The following is a 15,451-nucleotide window of genomic DNA, read 5'->3' as shown; positions in this document are numbered from 1 at the left end:
TCAGGGGACGGCCTCAGAGTTGTCCTTGGGAGGAACGGTTAGGGCATCAGAGTCGTCTGAGAAGAGTAGGGGGGCAGACCCATCTCTGGTCACGGTGGGCAGGGCCTGGTAGGTCTGGGTCCAGTACTGCAGGTAGCTGCTCCTCAGGTGCTGTTTCAGGGACTGGCCGTCCATCTTCTTGTTAATCTCCAGGTAGTTGCTGTTTTCCTGGGTGTAGGGATCCCACTGGGTGGGCACAGCCGAGTGGCCCTTGTTGGGGTCCCTGCACATGAGAGAAAGGCTGTGTGGGGTCTGAGGGCTCACAGGAGGCCTCCATGCTGACCCGAACCACCAGGGCACCTCACTGTGTCCTGGCCACTGGCTGGTTATGTACGTGTTCTGCGCCCAAGCAGTAGCTCTATCCTCACACACAGATGGGGGTACTGAGGCTCAGGGAGGTTAAGTGTAGGAGAGGGGACAGGCATGTGGGGCCCAGGAGGCAGGAGGCCTGGTTCAGACCCACCCGCCTTACCCAGTTCTGGCAAAGTTGGTCCAGTAGGCGATCATGGCCAGGGAGACAGTTCTGTCTTGAGCCCAGTAGATCAGGGGGTTGTCGAAGGGCTTCCCAAACAGGTATGGGAGCTCGTCAGTGTGGTCGGCGCCCACCCAGCTGGGGCACAACGGATTGCGAGAAGGGTGGGAGAACAGGTAGGTGTAGGTCCGGGCACTCCTGAGGAGGGGAAGGACACGGCCCAAGTTGGCAGGGAACTCACCTGGGCTTCCCACCAAGAGCTGGTCCCTGGAGGGAGGCCTTGGGGAGAGCAGGGCGGGACCGGGAAATCCCCAGACTCAGAATCAGGAAGGACCTGAATCCCTGCTCCAGGAAGGGAAGGCCCTGGGGTTGTGGTTCTGGGATCTCAAGTGTATTCACTCTTCCCTCCACAAAGCCTGTCGAGGCGTCTTCCTTCCTTTTCTCTGCAAATGAATTTGTGTTCCCGTCAGGAACACACCTGTGCCACCCAATGAAGAGCTCAAGATCCTGGAGTTGGGACAAGCTTTCTGCCTGCTCTTCCTGGGTATTGTTTCATCTCCCTTCCGAGGACCCATCCCTAACTGACTTTTTATTTTCGCTGGAGGTTGACCAGGTGGCCGCAGGCCAGAGTTGTTTTGAATGTTGGCCAACTCCAAACTCACAACAGAGAGCATCACCCCGTGTTCTGTCCCCCTCAGCCTGGGGGTGGGGGAAGGTTGCAGACACTGTAGGGGAGGCCTGAGGGCTGAGTGAATGGGGGACTTACAACCTGATGGAGCACCCGAGTTAATCTGAAAAGTAATCCTATCATTTTCAGTCTTAGAACACATATACTTATGTGAAAAGGGTTAAGTTTTCTTAAGGTTGCTTTGAAGGCCTGTGCAAAGCAATGAAGGAGGTGACTCAGCCGTGAATCCAACAAGCAGAACCGAAAAGCAGGGACAGACAGACCCACCAGGAGTCAAAACATCATCTCATCCACATTATCTCACCCCATCATCTCATCCACATCATCTCATGTGATGACTACAATAGCTGAGGTTGCAGACCTTCAGAGCTGCAAGTAGTACCACAGCCCCCTCCCCTTTATATTCCTTTCCCCTGCACCTGTGGAAGACAGGATTTGAAAGTTTGTAAGCGCCCTGTCTTCTTGGTTGGCTGGCCTTCTCAATAAACGCCTCATATGATTCTACCCGGCCTTCGTTATTGAACACACGGACAGGCAGGCCGAGCCCAACCTGGGGTTTGCCAGTAACAGGCGGAGGGCTCTGTAAAGGCCCCTGAGCTGGGAGGTCAGGAGGGGCCTTCTCCAGTCTCCTCAGGCCTGGGCAAGGCTTTCCCGGGCCTCCCTGAACCCTAAGCTGCACACCGGGGAGGCCTCACTGGGCAGGTATGTGACCTAGGGGAGCCTTCCCTGCCCCGGCCCTCACTTGGCGCTGGCTCTGTGCTGGGCCACGGCCATCTTCGTGGGCATCAGGACGCCAATGTCGGTCTCTAAGTCCACCACCGTCTTCTTCTTGGCCTCCTGGGAGGAGTCCTGGGCCCAGGACGCCGTGTAGAAGTCAAAGGTGGCGTTGGAACCTCTGGGCCCCTTGGCCAAGGTGAACCCGCTGACCAGATTGAAGAAGTCCTCCCTGCAGGGACAAGCCGGCACTGGACCCTGAACCCAGGTTAGCATGAGGCATCCCGCCCACACAAACCCTGCCAGGGCCCTGCAGATGCCCCCCTTCTTCTGCCCCTCCTTCTCCAGGTAATGCCTCCCCAAGAGGCCTACGGGCATGTCCTAGGCCCTGTGCCCCACTCACCCTGTGACGGTCAGCTTGTCCACGTTGATGGCCGGCATGTCAAAGCTGGCATATTTGTGGCCGTCCATGTTGTTGGTGCCAGCGATGTAGTCAATGTCGGCCGCGTTGGTGAAAAGGTTGATGGGGTCGTCGGGGATGAAGTCTCCATCCACAACAGGCAGGAGGCCCAGGTAGTGCACTATGGGGTCTGCGTGGAGAGCAGGGGTTCTCGCACCTTCCAGAGACCCTGCCAGGCCCCAGACCCGGGGGCAGCCCCTGCCTCCTCGGATCCAGACCAGGGTCCTCAGCCTGTCCCCCTGACATGGGGCCCGGATCATTCTATGTCCTGGGCTGCCCTGTGTGTGTGGAGCAGCTTCCCTGGCCCCGTCTGCCCAATGTCACCCTCCTCAGTGTGGCAGCCCAGACTGTGTGCAGACTGCCACAGGCTCCCTGGGCCACACCGTCCCGCTGAGAGCCACTGCGCCTGAGGTCCCTAAAAGTGGGTGCGAATGACTGTTTCTGCCCATTGTTGGGGGACAAGGTGCACCAGCTTCCCAAAGGGGTCAGGACCCAGGCAGGATCAGAGGGAGGGATGGCAACCAAGGCACAGCCAGTAGGGCCACGGCAGCAACAAGGGCCCTGGCGGCACCGGGCTCCCAGGGACAGCAGTCAGCGGGTGACGGACCAGGCAGCAGCCCCTCAATCCTCACTTTGGGAGCATGGCCATCCCCCCATGTGGAGCCCCACTCACACTCCTTGCCCACCAGCGGTGTCTTATAGGCCAGCGTCAGCGCCCGGGGGTCGGTGACCTTCAGACATTTGGCCATGGTGGTGGTATCGTCCAGGGGGCAGCCCACCTCTTTGGCGATCTGGGGGTGGGGGAGACGGCTATGGGGACCAGGACAGGGCGTGGAAGGAGGTAACCCGAGCCCTGAGCCCCCAACAGCTCTCCTTTACCCCCTTGGCCCAGGAGAGAGGGTTCTTCTGGATGGCCCAGGGGGCCAGCGCCACGCCGCTCTGGCTGATGGCTCGCCGGATGAGGCCCTTGTTGTAGGGAGAGAGGGTCTGCGACACACACAGGTCTTGTCACCATGGCCTCGCCTGTCCTGCCCACCCGGGCTCCACCAAGCACAGCTAGACTGTCAGCATTATGCTGTTCCCTACAGCCCCCATCATTTCCCCCAGCCCCCATCAGCTCCCCAAGTTCCCAACAGCTCCGCAAGTTCCCCTCTGCTCCCCCAGTTCCCTCCAGCTCCCCTTCACCCCTGTCAGCTTCCCCAGTTTCCATCAGCTTCCCCTGGCCCCCAAAAGCTCCCCACACCCTCATCAGCTCCCCCATCCCAGTCAATTCTGACCCTGCCCCCCACCCCATCACCGAGTGAGGAAGGTCTTCCATCCCAGCGAACCCAGACCTGGAGAGAGACGCTGGCACCTCCGGCTGATTCCCCAAAGATGCTGATGTTGTTGGGGTCCCCTCCGAAGGCTGCAATGTTCCTCTTCACCCACGCAAAGGCCATGTGCTGGTCCCGAAGGCCATAGTTACCTGGGCCCGGAGGGGTAGCCCATCAGGGACTGGGGTGGGGGAGAACTTCCTCCAAGTGGAGACCCCTGTCAAGCCCTAGGATGGCGCAGGGCGGGTCCCAGGAGGCTGTGGTATGAGGTACTGGAGGGGCTGTGGGGCTCAGGTAGGGGACTAGGAACAGGAGGGTCAGGCTGCTCGTCTCTCTCCCTGACACCGTCCCTCTTGTTGTTTCTGTCCTATGGCTCTGAGTCCGCCGAGTCACCACTTCAGTGTCTCATCTTCCATCTCTTCCAGGGTCTATCTCCCAGCTCCCTGGTCTTCCTGGGTTTATGTCCCCACTCCCCGGTCACCCTGGGTCCCTGTCCCCGCTTCCTGGTCACATTGGGTCCCTGTCCCTCCTCCCTGGTCTCCCTGGGTCCCTGTCCCCGCTCCCTGGTCTCCCTGGGTCCCTGTTCCCGCTCCCTGGTCTCCCTGGGTACCTGTCCGTCATCCCTGGTCTCCTGGGTCCCTGTCCCCATTCCCTCAATCCCTGACCCCCCTCCCTGGTCTCCCTGGGTCCCTGCCTGGCTGGCGGGCAGCCTCTTCTCTCACTACAGCTTCCAATGGGCTTCTGGGTCTCACATTCCAACCCCAGCTTCCTGCGCTGCCAGTAGAATTCTGGGTCTTTCAGGGAGACTGCCAGGAGTTGTTTGGAGAAAGCGGTGATGAAGGGCCCCCCTGCAGCTCCCTCAACCCCGGCCCCAGGTGCCCATCACACCTGGCAGGTGGGCATCCCCAGTGCTGAGGAAGCCCAGCGGCCCGAGGCGGTAGTTGAAGGTGACCACGATGACGTTGCCCCGCGTGGCGATCTCGCCCCCGTCATACTTGTAGTTATTGAAGAAACTTAATTCTTGGGCAGAGCCCTCTAGGAAGGATCCTCCATAGATCCAGATCATGACAGGCAGGTTCTGGGAAACTGAGGCAGGAAACAGACCCGGTGACCCCAGCTGTCCCCTCCCCATCCCCTCTGGGTGCTTTTTTCAGGGACTTCTGAAGATCACACATCCAAGGGGTAGGGCAAGGCTTGGCCTCTGGCTGCCTGGGCGCCTTCTTCAGGTTCGGGGACCTGGAGGGCATGGGGAGGGCAATGCACCTTCCTTCTGGCCCTGGGGGACCCAGATGTTGAGGTAGAGGCAGTCCTCAGAACCCCTGGTGTTGTCCTGGGTGTCAGTGATTTGCAGGCATCGCTGCTTGAAGTCCTTGGCCTCCAGGGTCCCTGTGGGTGACCAGAGGGCCTGGCGTGAGGATGGTGGACCCACCGCCACCCCAGGCACAGGGCCAGCCCAGAACCCACCCCCAACTCCCACCTTGCCAGCCGGGGTGCCGCTGGGGGTTCTCCAGGGCCTTGGGCGGGGCGGCGAAGGGGATGCCCTTGAAGACGTCCACAGAGCGGCCACCGGTGCCCAAGTGGCCGAGCTTCTTCTTGACGCCCTCCACGAAGCCCCCTTCCGTGTGCACCACGCCCAGCTGGGGAGAGGGCAGGCTCAGGGGCACAAGCTGGTTGGGCAGTGGGGTTGGTCGACCCCAGCAGATTCCAGGGGTCCGAACAGCCTCCAGGTGGGGCCCCTAGTCATGCCTACATGGAGCTGTGGGTTCCTGAGGAAGCCCCGCTCCTCACCCCTGGCAGGGCCCTGAGGGAAGGGATCCTGTAAGGGCCCGAGGCTCTCAACTCCCCCTGGAGGGGACCCAGCCCGTGACAATCAGGTGGGTGTCGCCCCCTCTCCAGGCCATTGGCCCGCGCTCAGGGTTTAACTAGACCGAGGTCCACACTCCTGTTCCCCTGCCTGGGCTATCTCCCAGGCAGGGGAACAGGAGCAGGTCCGCAGTTTGATGGGCAAACTGCGGACCTGCTCAGGGCTCATTGCCCTCTGAGCTTGGCCATGGCCCTCCCCGGGCAGAGGGAGAGCCCAGGGCCCTGGAGGCCCAGGCAGATCCACAGATCATCCCTGAGGGTGCCAGTGACTCTGGGGCTGTGGGGACAGGGCACCTTGTTTGTGTTGGCGCAAGTGCCCCTGTGTGCCCTGAGAGCGCCTGGCCCAGCCCTCCCTCGTGGTCTCTGACATTCGAGTTCGTGGGCGTCCTGGCTGTCAGCTGCGCAGCGCCATCGTGTGAGTGTGAAGGCAGGAGCGCAGAGGAAGGGCCAGGACAGCGCGGGGCTGGGTGTGGGCTCTCGGGGGCTCTTTGTGCCAGCGCCCCACCTGCCTGCCCCAATCCGCAGGCCGTCCCAGGTCCCAGGCCGGGTTAGGGGAGCCGACGGGCCCCTGCCATGTCCTCTGGGCTCTCGCTTACCTTTGCTGCGCTCACTACCGCCAAGCAGCAGGCGAGGCCTGAGACAGCCAGCTCCGGGCGCCCCATGGTGCGTGTGCCTGCCTCGGGGGCCCTGCCTCTGCGTGTGGGTATTTATGGGGCAGGAACTTCCAGGAGCCGGGGCTGGCAGCTGCCTGTGGCTGGTTCCCTTCCCCTCCTCCTCCCTCTGCCCCTTCCTCCAGGCAATATACCCAGGGCCAGGATAACTGCTGTTCTTAGCCAGGCTCAGGGCCAAGGTCATGTATGTGTGGGCACACACACACTCACACACACACAAACACACACATGTATAGCTGCCTTTCCAGGCGGGCTCAGGCAGGGTAATGGCCGGCATGGTCAGCTTCTGATGGAAGCGGTGGCTGAATCCCCCAGGCACAGAGAAGGGACGGGGAGGGACGAGGATGTGAGACCAAGGACCTGTGGTTGTGGGCCAGCATCATGGTGGAGTCCCTGGAGGCACCTGTTTCAGCTAGACTTGTGTGGGGGGGTGGGCATCTAAAAGGGCTCAGCCCAATTGTTTTAAATGGCCCAATGGGATAACCTAGTCCACAGGTCAGGAAAGAGGTGAGCCCAGAGTACTCAGCCAATGAGGAGCTGGAGGAGGGGCCAGATAAATGGGCTGTGTTCCCGCCCCGGGGTGCCAGTACAGCTGGGAGGACACCTGCTCTGGAGAGCACATTCAAGGTCTCCTTTCACGAGCTTCTGTCTCCGAGTGTCATTTGAGTTGGGACAGGTGAGCATTTCTCACAGTAACTGTCTACAATGGGGTGTCCTCAGGGCATTGAGGTCAGAATGGGGGAGCCTCGGTGCAGGTGGTGTCCCATCCCAGAGCTTGCTGAGGTGGCCATGTCCCTGCCAGGGGCACCCAAGGCCCAGCCCTGGTACACTGTGCTCTCAGCCCTGCGGGATACGTTCCTGTTTTTGCCTGGGATCCAGCTCCCGCCGAATTGGTTTCTCTCCCAGGCCATTCCGAGACCCCAGTACACAGAGCCCGCTCCCCACACCCCGAGGACGTGGCCGAGGCTGGGCCCACTGGTCCAAGGGCAACTGTCCACGGGGCCCACTCCCCACTCAGGGCTGACCCTTCTCTGACCCTCTTTGCTCCTCTGAAATGAGGAGGCACCCTCTTCCAGAGCTGGACATGGGCAGAGACCAGGTGGGAGGCTGAGGTCATGAGGTCAAAGCGGGTTGCCAAAGAGAGATGCGGCTTTATTCAGGAAGAGCTGGGGTGGGAGTTGGGCTCCCTGGGTCCCACCTGTGGCGTCTTGGGCAAGGACATTAGAAGCAAATGGCTGAGGGCATCTGAGTCTCCTCAGAGTCACCACAGGGGAGCTCAAGGGGCGGCCTCAGAGTTGTCCGTGGGAGGCACGGGAAGGGCCTCAGAGTCGTCCGAGGAGGGTAGGGGGGTGGACCCATCTCCGGTCACGGTGGGCAGAGCCTGGTAGGTCTGGGTCCAGTACTGCAGGTAGCTGGTCCTCAGGTGCTGTTTCAGGGACTGGCCGTCCATCTTCTCGTTAATCTCCAGGTAGTTGCCGTTTTCCTGGGTATAGGGATCCCACTGGGTGGGCACAGCCGAGTGGCCCTTGTTGGGGTCCCTGCACATGAGAGAAAGGCTGTGTGGGGTCTGAGGGCTCACGGGAGGCCTCCATGCTGACCCGAACCAGCAGGGCACCTCACTGTGTCCTGGGAAGTGGCTGGGCATGTACGTGTTCTGCGCCCAACCAGTAGCTCTATGCTCACACATGGATGGGGGTAGTGAGGCTCAGGGAGGTTAAGTGTAGGAGAGGGGACAGGCATGTGGGGCCCAGGTGTGAGGAGGCCTGGCCCAGCCTCACCCGCCTTACCCAGTCCTGGCAAAGTTGGTCCAATAGGCGATCATGGCCCGGGAGACAGTTCTGTCTTGGGGCCGGTAGCCCAGGGGGTTGAAGAAGGGCTTCCCAAACACGTAAGGGAGCTCATCGGTGTGGTCGGCGCCCATCCAGCTGGGGTACAACGGATTGCGAGAAGGGTGGGAGAACAGGTAGGTGTAGGTCCGGGCACTCCTGAGGAGGGAGGGACACGGCCCAGGTTGGCAGGGAACTCACCTGGGCTTCCGACCCAGAGCTGGGCCCTGGAAGGAGGCCATGGGGAGAGCAGGGTGGGACCGGGAAATCCCCAGACTCAGAATCAGGAGGAACCTGGGTCCCTGCTCCTGGAAGGGAAGGCTGTGGGGCTGTGGTTCTGGGATCTCAAGTACATTCACTCTTCCCTCCACAAAGCCTCTCCAGGCGTCTTCCTTCCTTTTCTCTGCAGAGGAATTTGTGTTCTTGTCGGGAACATACCTGTGCCGCCCAATGAAGACCTCAAGATCCTGGAGTTGGGACAAGCTTTCTGCCTGCTCTTCCTGGGCAACATTTCCTCTCCCTTTTGAGGAAGCATCCCTAACTGACTTTTTATTTTCACCGGAGGTTGACCAGGTGGCCGCAGGCCAGAGTTGTTTTGAATGTTGGCCAACTCCAAAGCCACAACAGAGAGCATCATTCCGTGTTCTGTCCCCCTACGCGTGGGGGCTGCGGGGAGGCTGCAGACACTGCAGGGGAGGCCTGTGGGCTGAGTGAATGGGGGACTTACAACCTGATGGAGCACCCGAATTAATCTGAAAAGTAACCCTATCATTTTCAGTCTTAGAACACGGATATTTATGTGACTAGGGGTTAAGTTTTCTTAAGGTTCCTTTGAAGTCCTGTGCAAAGCAATGAAAGAGGTGACTCAGCTGTGAATCCAGCAAGCAGAACCGATAAGCATGGTCAGACAGACCCGCCAGGAGTCAAAACATCATCTCATCCACATCATCTCGTCCACATCATCTCATGTTATGACTACAATAACTGAGGATGCGGACCCCCAGGGCTGCACATACTATCCTCAGCCTTCTCCTCTTTATAGTCCTGTCCCCTGCACCTGTGGAAGACAGGATTTGAAAGCTTGCAAGCGCCCTGTCTTCTTGGTTGGCTGCTCTTCTCAATAAACGCCTCATATGATTCAGCCCGGCCTTCATTATTGGACACAGGGACAGGCAGCCCGAGCCCTACCTGGGGTTTCCCAGTAACAGGAGGAGTGCTCTGTAAAGGCCCCTGAGCTGGGAGGTGAGGAGGGGCCTTCTCAAGTCTCTTCAGGCCTGGGCAAGGCAGATGGTGCAGGCACTGCTGGGACCCCATCACGGTTTTCCCGGCCCTCCCTGATCCCTGAGTCTCCCACCGGGGAGGCCTCGCTGGACAGGCGCGTGATCCACAGGAGCCTCCCCTGCCCCGGCCCTCACTTGGCGCTGGCTCTGTGCTGGGCCACGGCCATCTTCGTGGGCATCAGGAAGAGGACATCAGTCTCAAAGTCCACCACGGTTTTCTTCTTGGCCTCCTGGGAGGAGTCCTGGGCCCAGGACGCCGTGTAGAACTCAAAGGTGGCGTTGGCACCTCTGGGCCCCTTGGCCAAGGTGAACCCGCTGACCAGTTTGAAGAAGTCCTCCCTGCAGGGACAAGCCGGCACTTGACCCTGGACCCAGTTCAGTGGGAAACATCCCCCACCCCCTGCCTGAGCCCTGCACATGGCCCGCTACACCTGCCAACCTTCTTATCCAGCTGAATCCTCCCCGAGAGGCCCCCAGGCACTGCCCTCGCCCTGTGCCTCACCCCATGATGGTCAGCTTGTCCACATTGATGGCCGGCAGGTCAACGCTGGCATATTTGTGGCCGTCCATGTTGTTGGTGCCAGCGATGTAGTCAATGTCGGCCGCGTTGGCGAAAAGGTTGATGGGGTCGTCGGGGATGAAGTCTCCATCCACGACAGGCAGGAGGCCCACATAGTGCACTAAGGGGTCTGCGTGGAGAGCAGGGCTCCTCGCACATTCCAGAGCTCCCTTCCAGGCCCAGGCCCGGGGGCAGCCCCTGCCTCCTCGGATCCAGACCAGGGTCCTCAGCCTGTCCACCTGACATGGGGCCCGGATCATTCTATGTCCTGGGCTGTGCTGCGCATGTGGAGCAGCTTCCCTGGCCCCATCCGCCCAATGTCACCCTCCCCAGTGTGGCAGCCCAGACTGTGTGCAGACTGCCACAGGCTCCCTGGGCCACACCGTCCCGCTGACAGCCACTGTGCCAGAGGTCCCTAAAAGTGGGTGCAAATGACTGTTTCTGCCCATTGTTGGGGGACAAGGTGCACCAGCTTCCCAAAGGGGTCAGGACCCAGGCAGGATCAGAGGAAGCAATGGTGCCCACGGCACAGCCAGTCAAGGCCACGGAGGCATTGAGGGCCCTGGTGGCACCGGGCTTACAGGGACGCCATGAGCGGGTGACAGGCCAGGAAGCAGGCCCTCAATCCTCACTTCTTTGGGAGCATGGCCGTCCCCCCATGTGGAGCCCCACTCACACTCCTTGCCCACCAGGGGTATCTTATAGGCCAGCGTCAGCGCCCGGGGGTCGGTGACCTTCAGACACTTGGCCATCCTGGCGGTATCGTCCAGGGGGCAGCCCACCTCTTTGGCAATCTGTGGGTGGGGGAGACAGCTATGGGGACCAGGACAGAGCATGGAAAGGAGGTTATCCGAGCCCCGAGCCCCCAACAGCTCCCCTTTACCCCTTTGGCCCAGGAGAGAGGGTTCTTCTGGATGGCCCAGGGGACCAGCGCCACGCCACTCTCGCTGATGGCTCGCCGGATGAGGCCCTTGTTGTAGGGAGAGAGGGTCTGCGACACACACAGGTCCTGTCACGACGGCCTTGCCTCTCCTGCCCTTGGGCTCTCCCAAGCACAGCTAGACTGTCAGCATCATGGTGTTCCCAACATCCCCCATTTGTTTCCCCCTGTTTCCATCATCTCCCCCAGTCTCCATCAGATCCTCCTAGTTCCCATTAGCTGTCCCAGCCCCCACAAGCTCCCTCAACCCCACCAGCTCCCTCAACCCCATCAGCTCCCCAAGTTCCCATCAGCTCTGCAAGTTCCCATCAGCTCCCCCAGTTCCCACCAGCTCCCCTTCACCCCTGTCAGCTTCCCCAGTTCCCATCAGCTTCCCCTGGCCCCCAAAAAGTCCCCACACCTCCATCAGCTCGCCAGCCCAGTCAGCCCCCACCCTGCTCCCTGCCTTCACCGTGGGAGGAAGGTCTTCCATCCCAGCGACCCCAGACCTGCAGAGAGACGCTGGCACCTCCGGCTGATTCTCCAACGATGCTGATGTTGTTGGGGTCCCCCCCGAAGGCCGCAATGTTCCTCTTCACCCACGTGATGGCCATGTGCTGGTCCCGAAGACCGTAGTTACCTGGGGTGCGTGGGGGAGCCCATTAGGGACTGGGGTGGGCGGAGAGCTTCATCTGGAGATGCCTGTCAAGCCCCGGGATGGCACAAGGCAGGGCCCAGGTGGCTGTTGAATGAGGTGGGGCTCAGTTAGGGGACCAGGAGCAGGAGGGCCAGGCTGCTTATCTCTCTCCCTGACACCGTCGATCTTGTTGTCTGTCTGTCCTACGGCTCTGAGACCGCCAAGTCACCACTTCAGTGTCTCATCTTCTTTCTCCCCATGGGTCCCTGTCCCCGCTCCCTGGTCTCCCTGGGTCCCTGCCTGGCTGGTGGGCAGCCTCTTCTCTCACTACAGCTCCCAATGGGCTCCTGTGTCTCACTGTCCATCCCCAGCTTCCTGCACTGCCAGTAGAATTATGGTTCTTTCTGGGAGACTGTCAGGAGATGGTGGGAGAATGCGATGCTGAAGCGCCCTCCAGCAGCTCCCTCACCCCCGGCCCCAGGTGCCCATCACACCTGGCAGGTGGGCGTCCCCAGTGCTGAGGAAGCCCAGCGGCCCGAGGCGGTAGTTGAAGGTGACCACGATGACGTTGCCCCGCGTGGCAATCTCCTCCCCTTCAAACTCATAGTTATTGAAGAAGTTTAACTCTTTGGTGGACCCCATGAGAAAGCCTCCTCCGTAGATCCACATCATGACAGGCAGGTTCTGGGAAACTGAGGCAGGAAGCAGGCACTGTGACCCCAGCTGTCCCCTCCCCATCCCCTCTGGGTGCTTGTTTCAGGGAGTTTCAGCTCTGGAGATCACACATCCAAGGACTGGGGCAGGGTAGGGCTGGACCTCTGGCTGCCTGGGCGTTTCTGCAGGTTCGGGGACCTGGAGGGCATGGGGTGGGGGATGCACCTTCCTTCTGGCCCTGGGGGACCCAGATGTTGAGGTAGAGGCAGTCCACGGAACCCTCAGTGTTCTCCTGGGTGTCAGTGATTTGCAGGCATCGCTGCTTGAAGTCCTTGGCCTTCAGGGTCCCTGTGGGTGACCAGAGGGGCTGGTGTGAGGATGGTGGCCCCACCGCCACCCCAGGCACAGGGCCAGTCCAGCACCCACCCCCCACTCCCACCTTGCCAGCCGGGGTGCCCCTGGGGGTTCTCCAGGGCTTTGGGTGGGGCGGCGAAGGGGATGCCCTTGAAGACGTCCACAGAGCGGCCGCCGATGCCCAAGAGGCCGAGCTTCTTGTTGACGCCCTCCACGAAGCCCCCTTCCGTGTGCACCACGCCCAGCTGGGGAGAGGGCAGGCTCAGGGGCGCAGGCTGGGTGGGCCAGCGGGGTGGGGCAACCCCAGCAGGCTCTAGGGGTCCAGACAGCCTCCAGGTGGGGCCCCTAGTCACTCCTGCCTGGAACTGGGTTCCTGAGGAAGCCCTGTTCCTCAGCCCTGGCAGGGCCCTGAGGGAAGGGATCCTGTAGGTGCCCCGAGGCTCCCGACTCCCCCAGGAGGGAACCGGGCCACTGGCAAGCAGGTGGGTGTCGCCTCCTCTCAAGGGTAAGGGGCCAGGCGCCAGGTTGAACTAGACCGAGGTCCACACTCCTGTTCCCCTGCTGGGGCTGTGATGGGCAAACTGCGGGCCTGCTCAGGGCCCAGCGCCCTTCTGAGCCGGGCCATGGCCCTCCCAGGGCAGAGGGAGAGCCGAGGGCCCTGGAGGCCCAGGCAGATCCGCAGATCAGCCCTGAGGGCACCAGTGACTCTGGGGCTGTGGGGACAGGGCACCTTGTTTGTGTTGGCACAAGTGCCCCTGTGTGCCTGGAGAGCGCCTGGCCCAGCCCTCACTCGTGGTCTCTGACATTCGTGTTCGTGGGCGTCCTGGCTGTCAGCTGCGCGGCGCCATCCTGTGAGTGTGAAGGCAGGAGCGCAGAGGAAGGGCCAGGACAGCGCGGGGCTGGTGTGGGCTCTCGGGGGCTCTTTGTGCCAGCGCCCCACCAGCCTGCCCCCCTCTGCAGGTAGTCCCAGGCCGGGTTAGGGGAGGAGACGGGCCCCTGCCATGTCCTCTGGGCTCTCGCTTACCTTTGCTGCGCTCACTACCGCCAAGAAGCAGGCGAGGCCTAAGACAGCCAGCTCCGGGCGCCCCATGGTGCGTGTGCCTGCCTCGGGGGCCCTGACTCTGCGTGTGGGTATTTATGGGGTGGGAACCATCCGGGAGAGATCCGGGAGCCGGGCTGGCAGCTGCCTGTGGCTGGTTCCCTTCCCGTCCTCCTCCCTCTGCCCCTTCCGCCAGGCAGTATACCTGCGGCCAGGATAGCTATCGTTCCCAGCCAGGCTCAGGGCCAAGGTCATGCATGTGTCAGACACACACACTCAGACACACACACACACATACATACATAGCTGCTTTTTCCAGGAATGCTCAGGTTGGGCCAACATCACGGAGATATATTCGCGCGCACACACACACACACACACACACACACACACACAGACACACACACACAAACACACGGATGGGTGCATGGGCGCAGGGATGGTCCGCCTTGCCCAGGACCTGCTGATCGGGTGTCTGGTGCCCACAGTGCACCTGGGCCGGTTACTGGGAATAGTCAGGTGAACCTGGGCTGGGGCTACAGAAACTCAGCTGGGTGCACAGTGCCCTGAATGGTGGCTCATTTACAAGGGCCTGGGCTCACCCTCAGAGAAGTGGGACTGCTCCCCTCCAGGCCCTGCCTGGCCCCACAAACTCTGGAGCTCAGCAAAGGGAGGTCATAGAGCATGGGCGTGTGGCTTCCGGGACAGAGAGGGCTGTGTGCTCCTGGGCAGCCACGTGGATGAGCCTGGGTCTGAGGGCCCACTGGTGAGCAGTCCGAGCTGGGTGTGGGGACCCATTGCAGCACAGGGTGGGCGATCCTGCCCTCAGGGAGGGCACACCTCACACTCAGCACCAGCAGCCCTGGGAGGCAGGACTGGAGGCTCAGGGGGCACAGGTGGGGAGGGAGGGGGCTCCCACACAGCCTGGTGGCTTCCCTGAGGAAGAGGAAGTTCCTGGCTTCAGAAATGCACCACGACCTGGGGCCCAGCAGAGAGACAGAGAGGGACAGACAAAGGGAGAGACAGACAGAGAGAGACAGAGATAATGGGGACGCGGAGAGACAGAGGGAGAGAGAGCTGAGCAGAGTGTGTGAGAGCAGAAGGGCGCATGTGGCTGGGGGAGCGTGTGTCACTCGGGAACCAGAGGAAGCTCCAGGGACAAGCCCAGGGTTCCTGCCTTTGTGGCGTTGGCAGCACTGCCTTCTCCAGGGCTGGGGGTGCGTTCTGGACCCGGGGACAGCAGAGCCCTCCCCAGCCAGCGGCCCCTCGCCTGTCCCCTCACCCTTTCGCTACCAGGAGCCGGTGCTTGTACGCAGGCCACAGCCCGGCTGATGTCACGCCTGGGGCTGCCCCACCACCACATGGATCCACAGACACCGGCCAAGCTGGCTGCCTCCTGATCCAGAGCCCAGGTCTCCTGGGACGGAGGTGGGGAGGCGGCAGGACAGTGGGCAGCAGGAGCCTGGCCGGCTGGGCCGGGTGTCGAGGACTGGGGAGCAATGGGCTTGAGGGTGCATTTGTTAACGGCCCAAGTGCCCGTCAGTAGATGGGTGGATAAAAAGCTGTGGTACATTTTCACCATGGATTACTAAATAGCAGTGAAAAAGAAGGAACTCTTACCCGGTGAGACAGCCTGGAGGGACCTGGTTAGTACCATGCTGAGTGAAATAAGCCAGTGGGAGAAAGACATGTATCACATGATCTCACTCATGTGGAATCCAATGAACCAAATAAACTGACGAATAAACCGATCCATAGACATGGACGCATGGAACAGAAGGACAGATCTCAGAGTGAAGGTGGAGGGATCTCAGGAAGAGATAAATCAAGAACTTAAAGGCATATATTCATAGACAATAGTCAGGGGAGAGACAGGGCTGGGGTGGCAGGTGGGTGGAGAGGGTCAGAGAGGGGAAATGGCAGAAGTCTGCAATACTCTCAATAAGACAATTTCAAAGTAAAG

At 61.0% G+C, this 15,451-nt stretch overlaps 2 protein-coding genes across 2 annotated transcripts; both read right to left on the bottom strand.

The window, feature by feature from the left end:
* On the bottom strand, positions 1-6,211 carry LOC308248399 (bile salt-activated lipase-like; the record flags this gene model as incomplete). Its single annotated transcript, XM_080668345.1, has 11 exons — positions 1-262; positions 512-709; positions 1,942-2,145; positions 2,317-2,503; positions 3,047-3,164; positions 3,253-3,360; positions 3,708-3,838; positions 4,575-4,772; positions 4,950-5,072; positions 5,164-5,323; positions 6,146-6,211. 11 exons carry the CDS (start codon positions 6,209-6,211, stop codon positions 1-3), a joined length of 1,755 nt encoding a protein of 584 aa, XP_080524471.1.
* Positions 6,212-7,338: 1,127 nt separating this feature from the next.
* Positions 7,339-13,670, bottom strand: LOC308248873 (bile salt-activated lipase-like). The gene is made up of 11 exons (XM_080669324.1): positions 13,474-13,670; positions 12,535-12,694; positions 12,321-12,443; positions 11,936-12,133; positions 11,314-11,444; positions 10,769-10,876; positions 10,562-10,679; positions 9,829-10,015; positions 9,462-9,665; positions 8,008-8,205; positions 7,339-7,758 (listed from the first exon to the last, which is right to left on the bottom strand). Exons 1-11 carry the CDS (start codon positions 13,537-13,539, stop codon positions 7,497-7,499), a joined length of 1,755 nt encoding a protein of 584 aa, XP_080525450.1. The 5' UTR covers positions 13,540-13,670; the 3' UTR covers positions 7,339-7,496.
* Between the last annotated feature and the right edge of the window lie 1,781 nt (positions 13,671-15,451).

This window comes from Plecotus auritus (assembly GCF_963455305.1).
Source record: "Plecotus auritus genome assembly, chromosome: 5".
Classification (NCBI taxonomy): Eukaryota; Metazoa; Chordata; class Mammalia; order Chiroptera; family Vespertilionidae; genus Plecotus; species Plecotus auritus.
Note: the sequence above shows the minus strand (reverse complement) of the source record. Positions and strands in the feature narration are given on the sequence as shown.

Coding starts and splice junctions, on each gene's coding strand:
- LOC308248873 (XM_080669324.1), bottom strand. CDS start 13,539: ATGGGGCGCCCGGAGCTGGCTGTCTTAGGCCTCGCCTGCTTCTTGGCG. Junction 12,695..13,473: donor CGGTAGTGAGCGCAGCAAAG/GTAAGCGAGAGC, acceptor CCCTCTCCCCAG/CTGGGCGTGGTGCACACGGA. Junction 11,445..11,935: donor TGGGGACGCCCACCTGCCAG/GTGTGATGGGCA, acceptor CACGCACCCCAG/GTAACTACGGTCTTCGGGAC.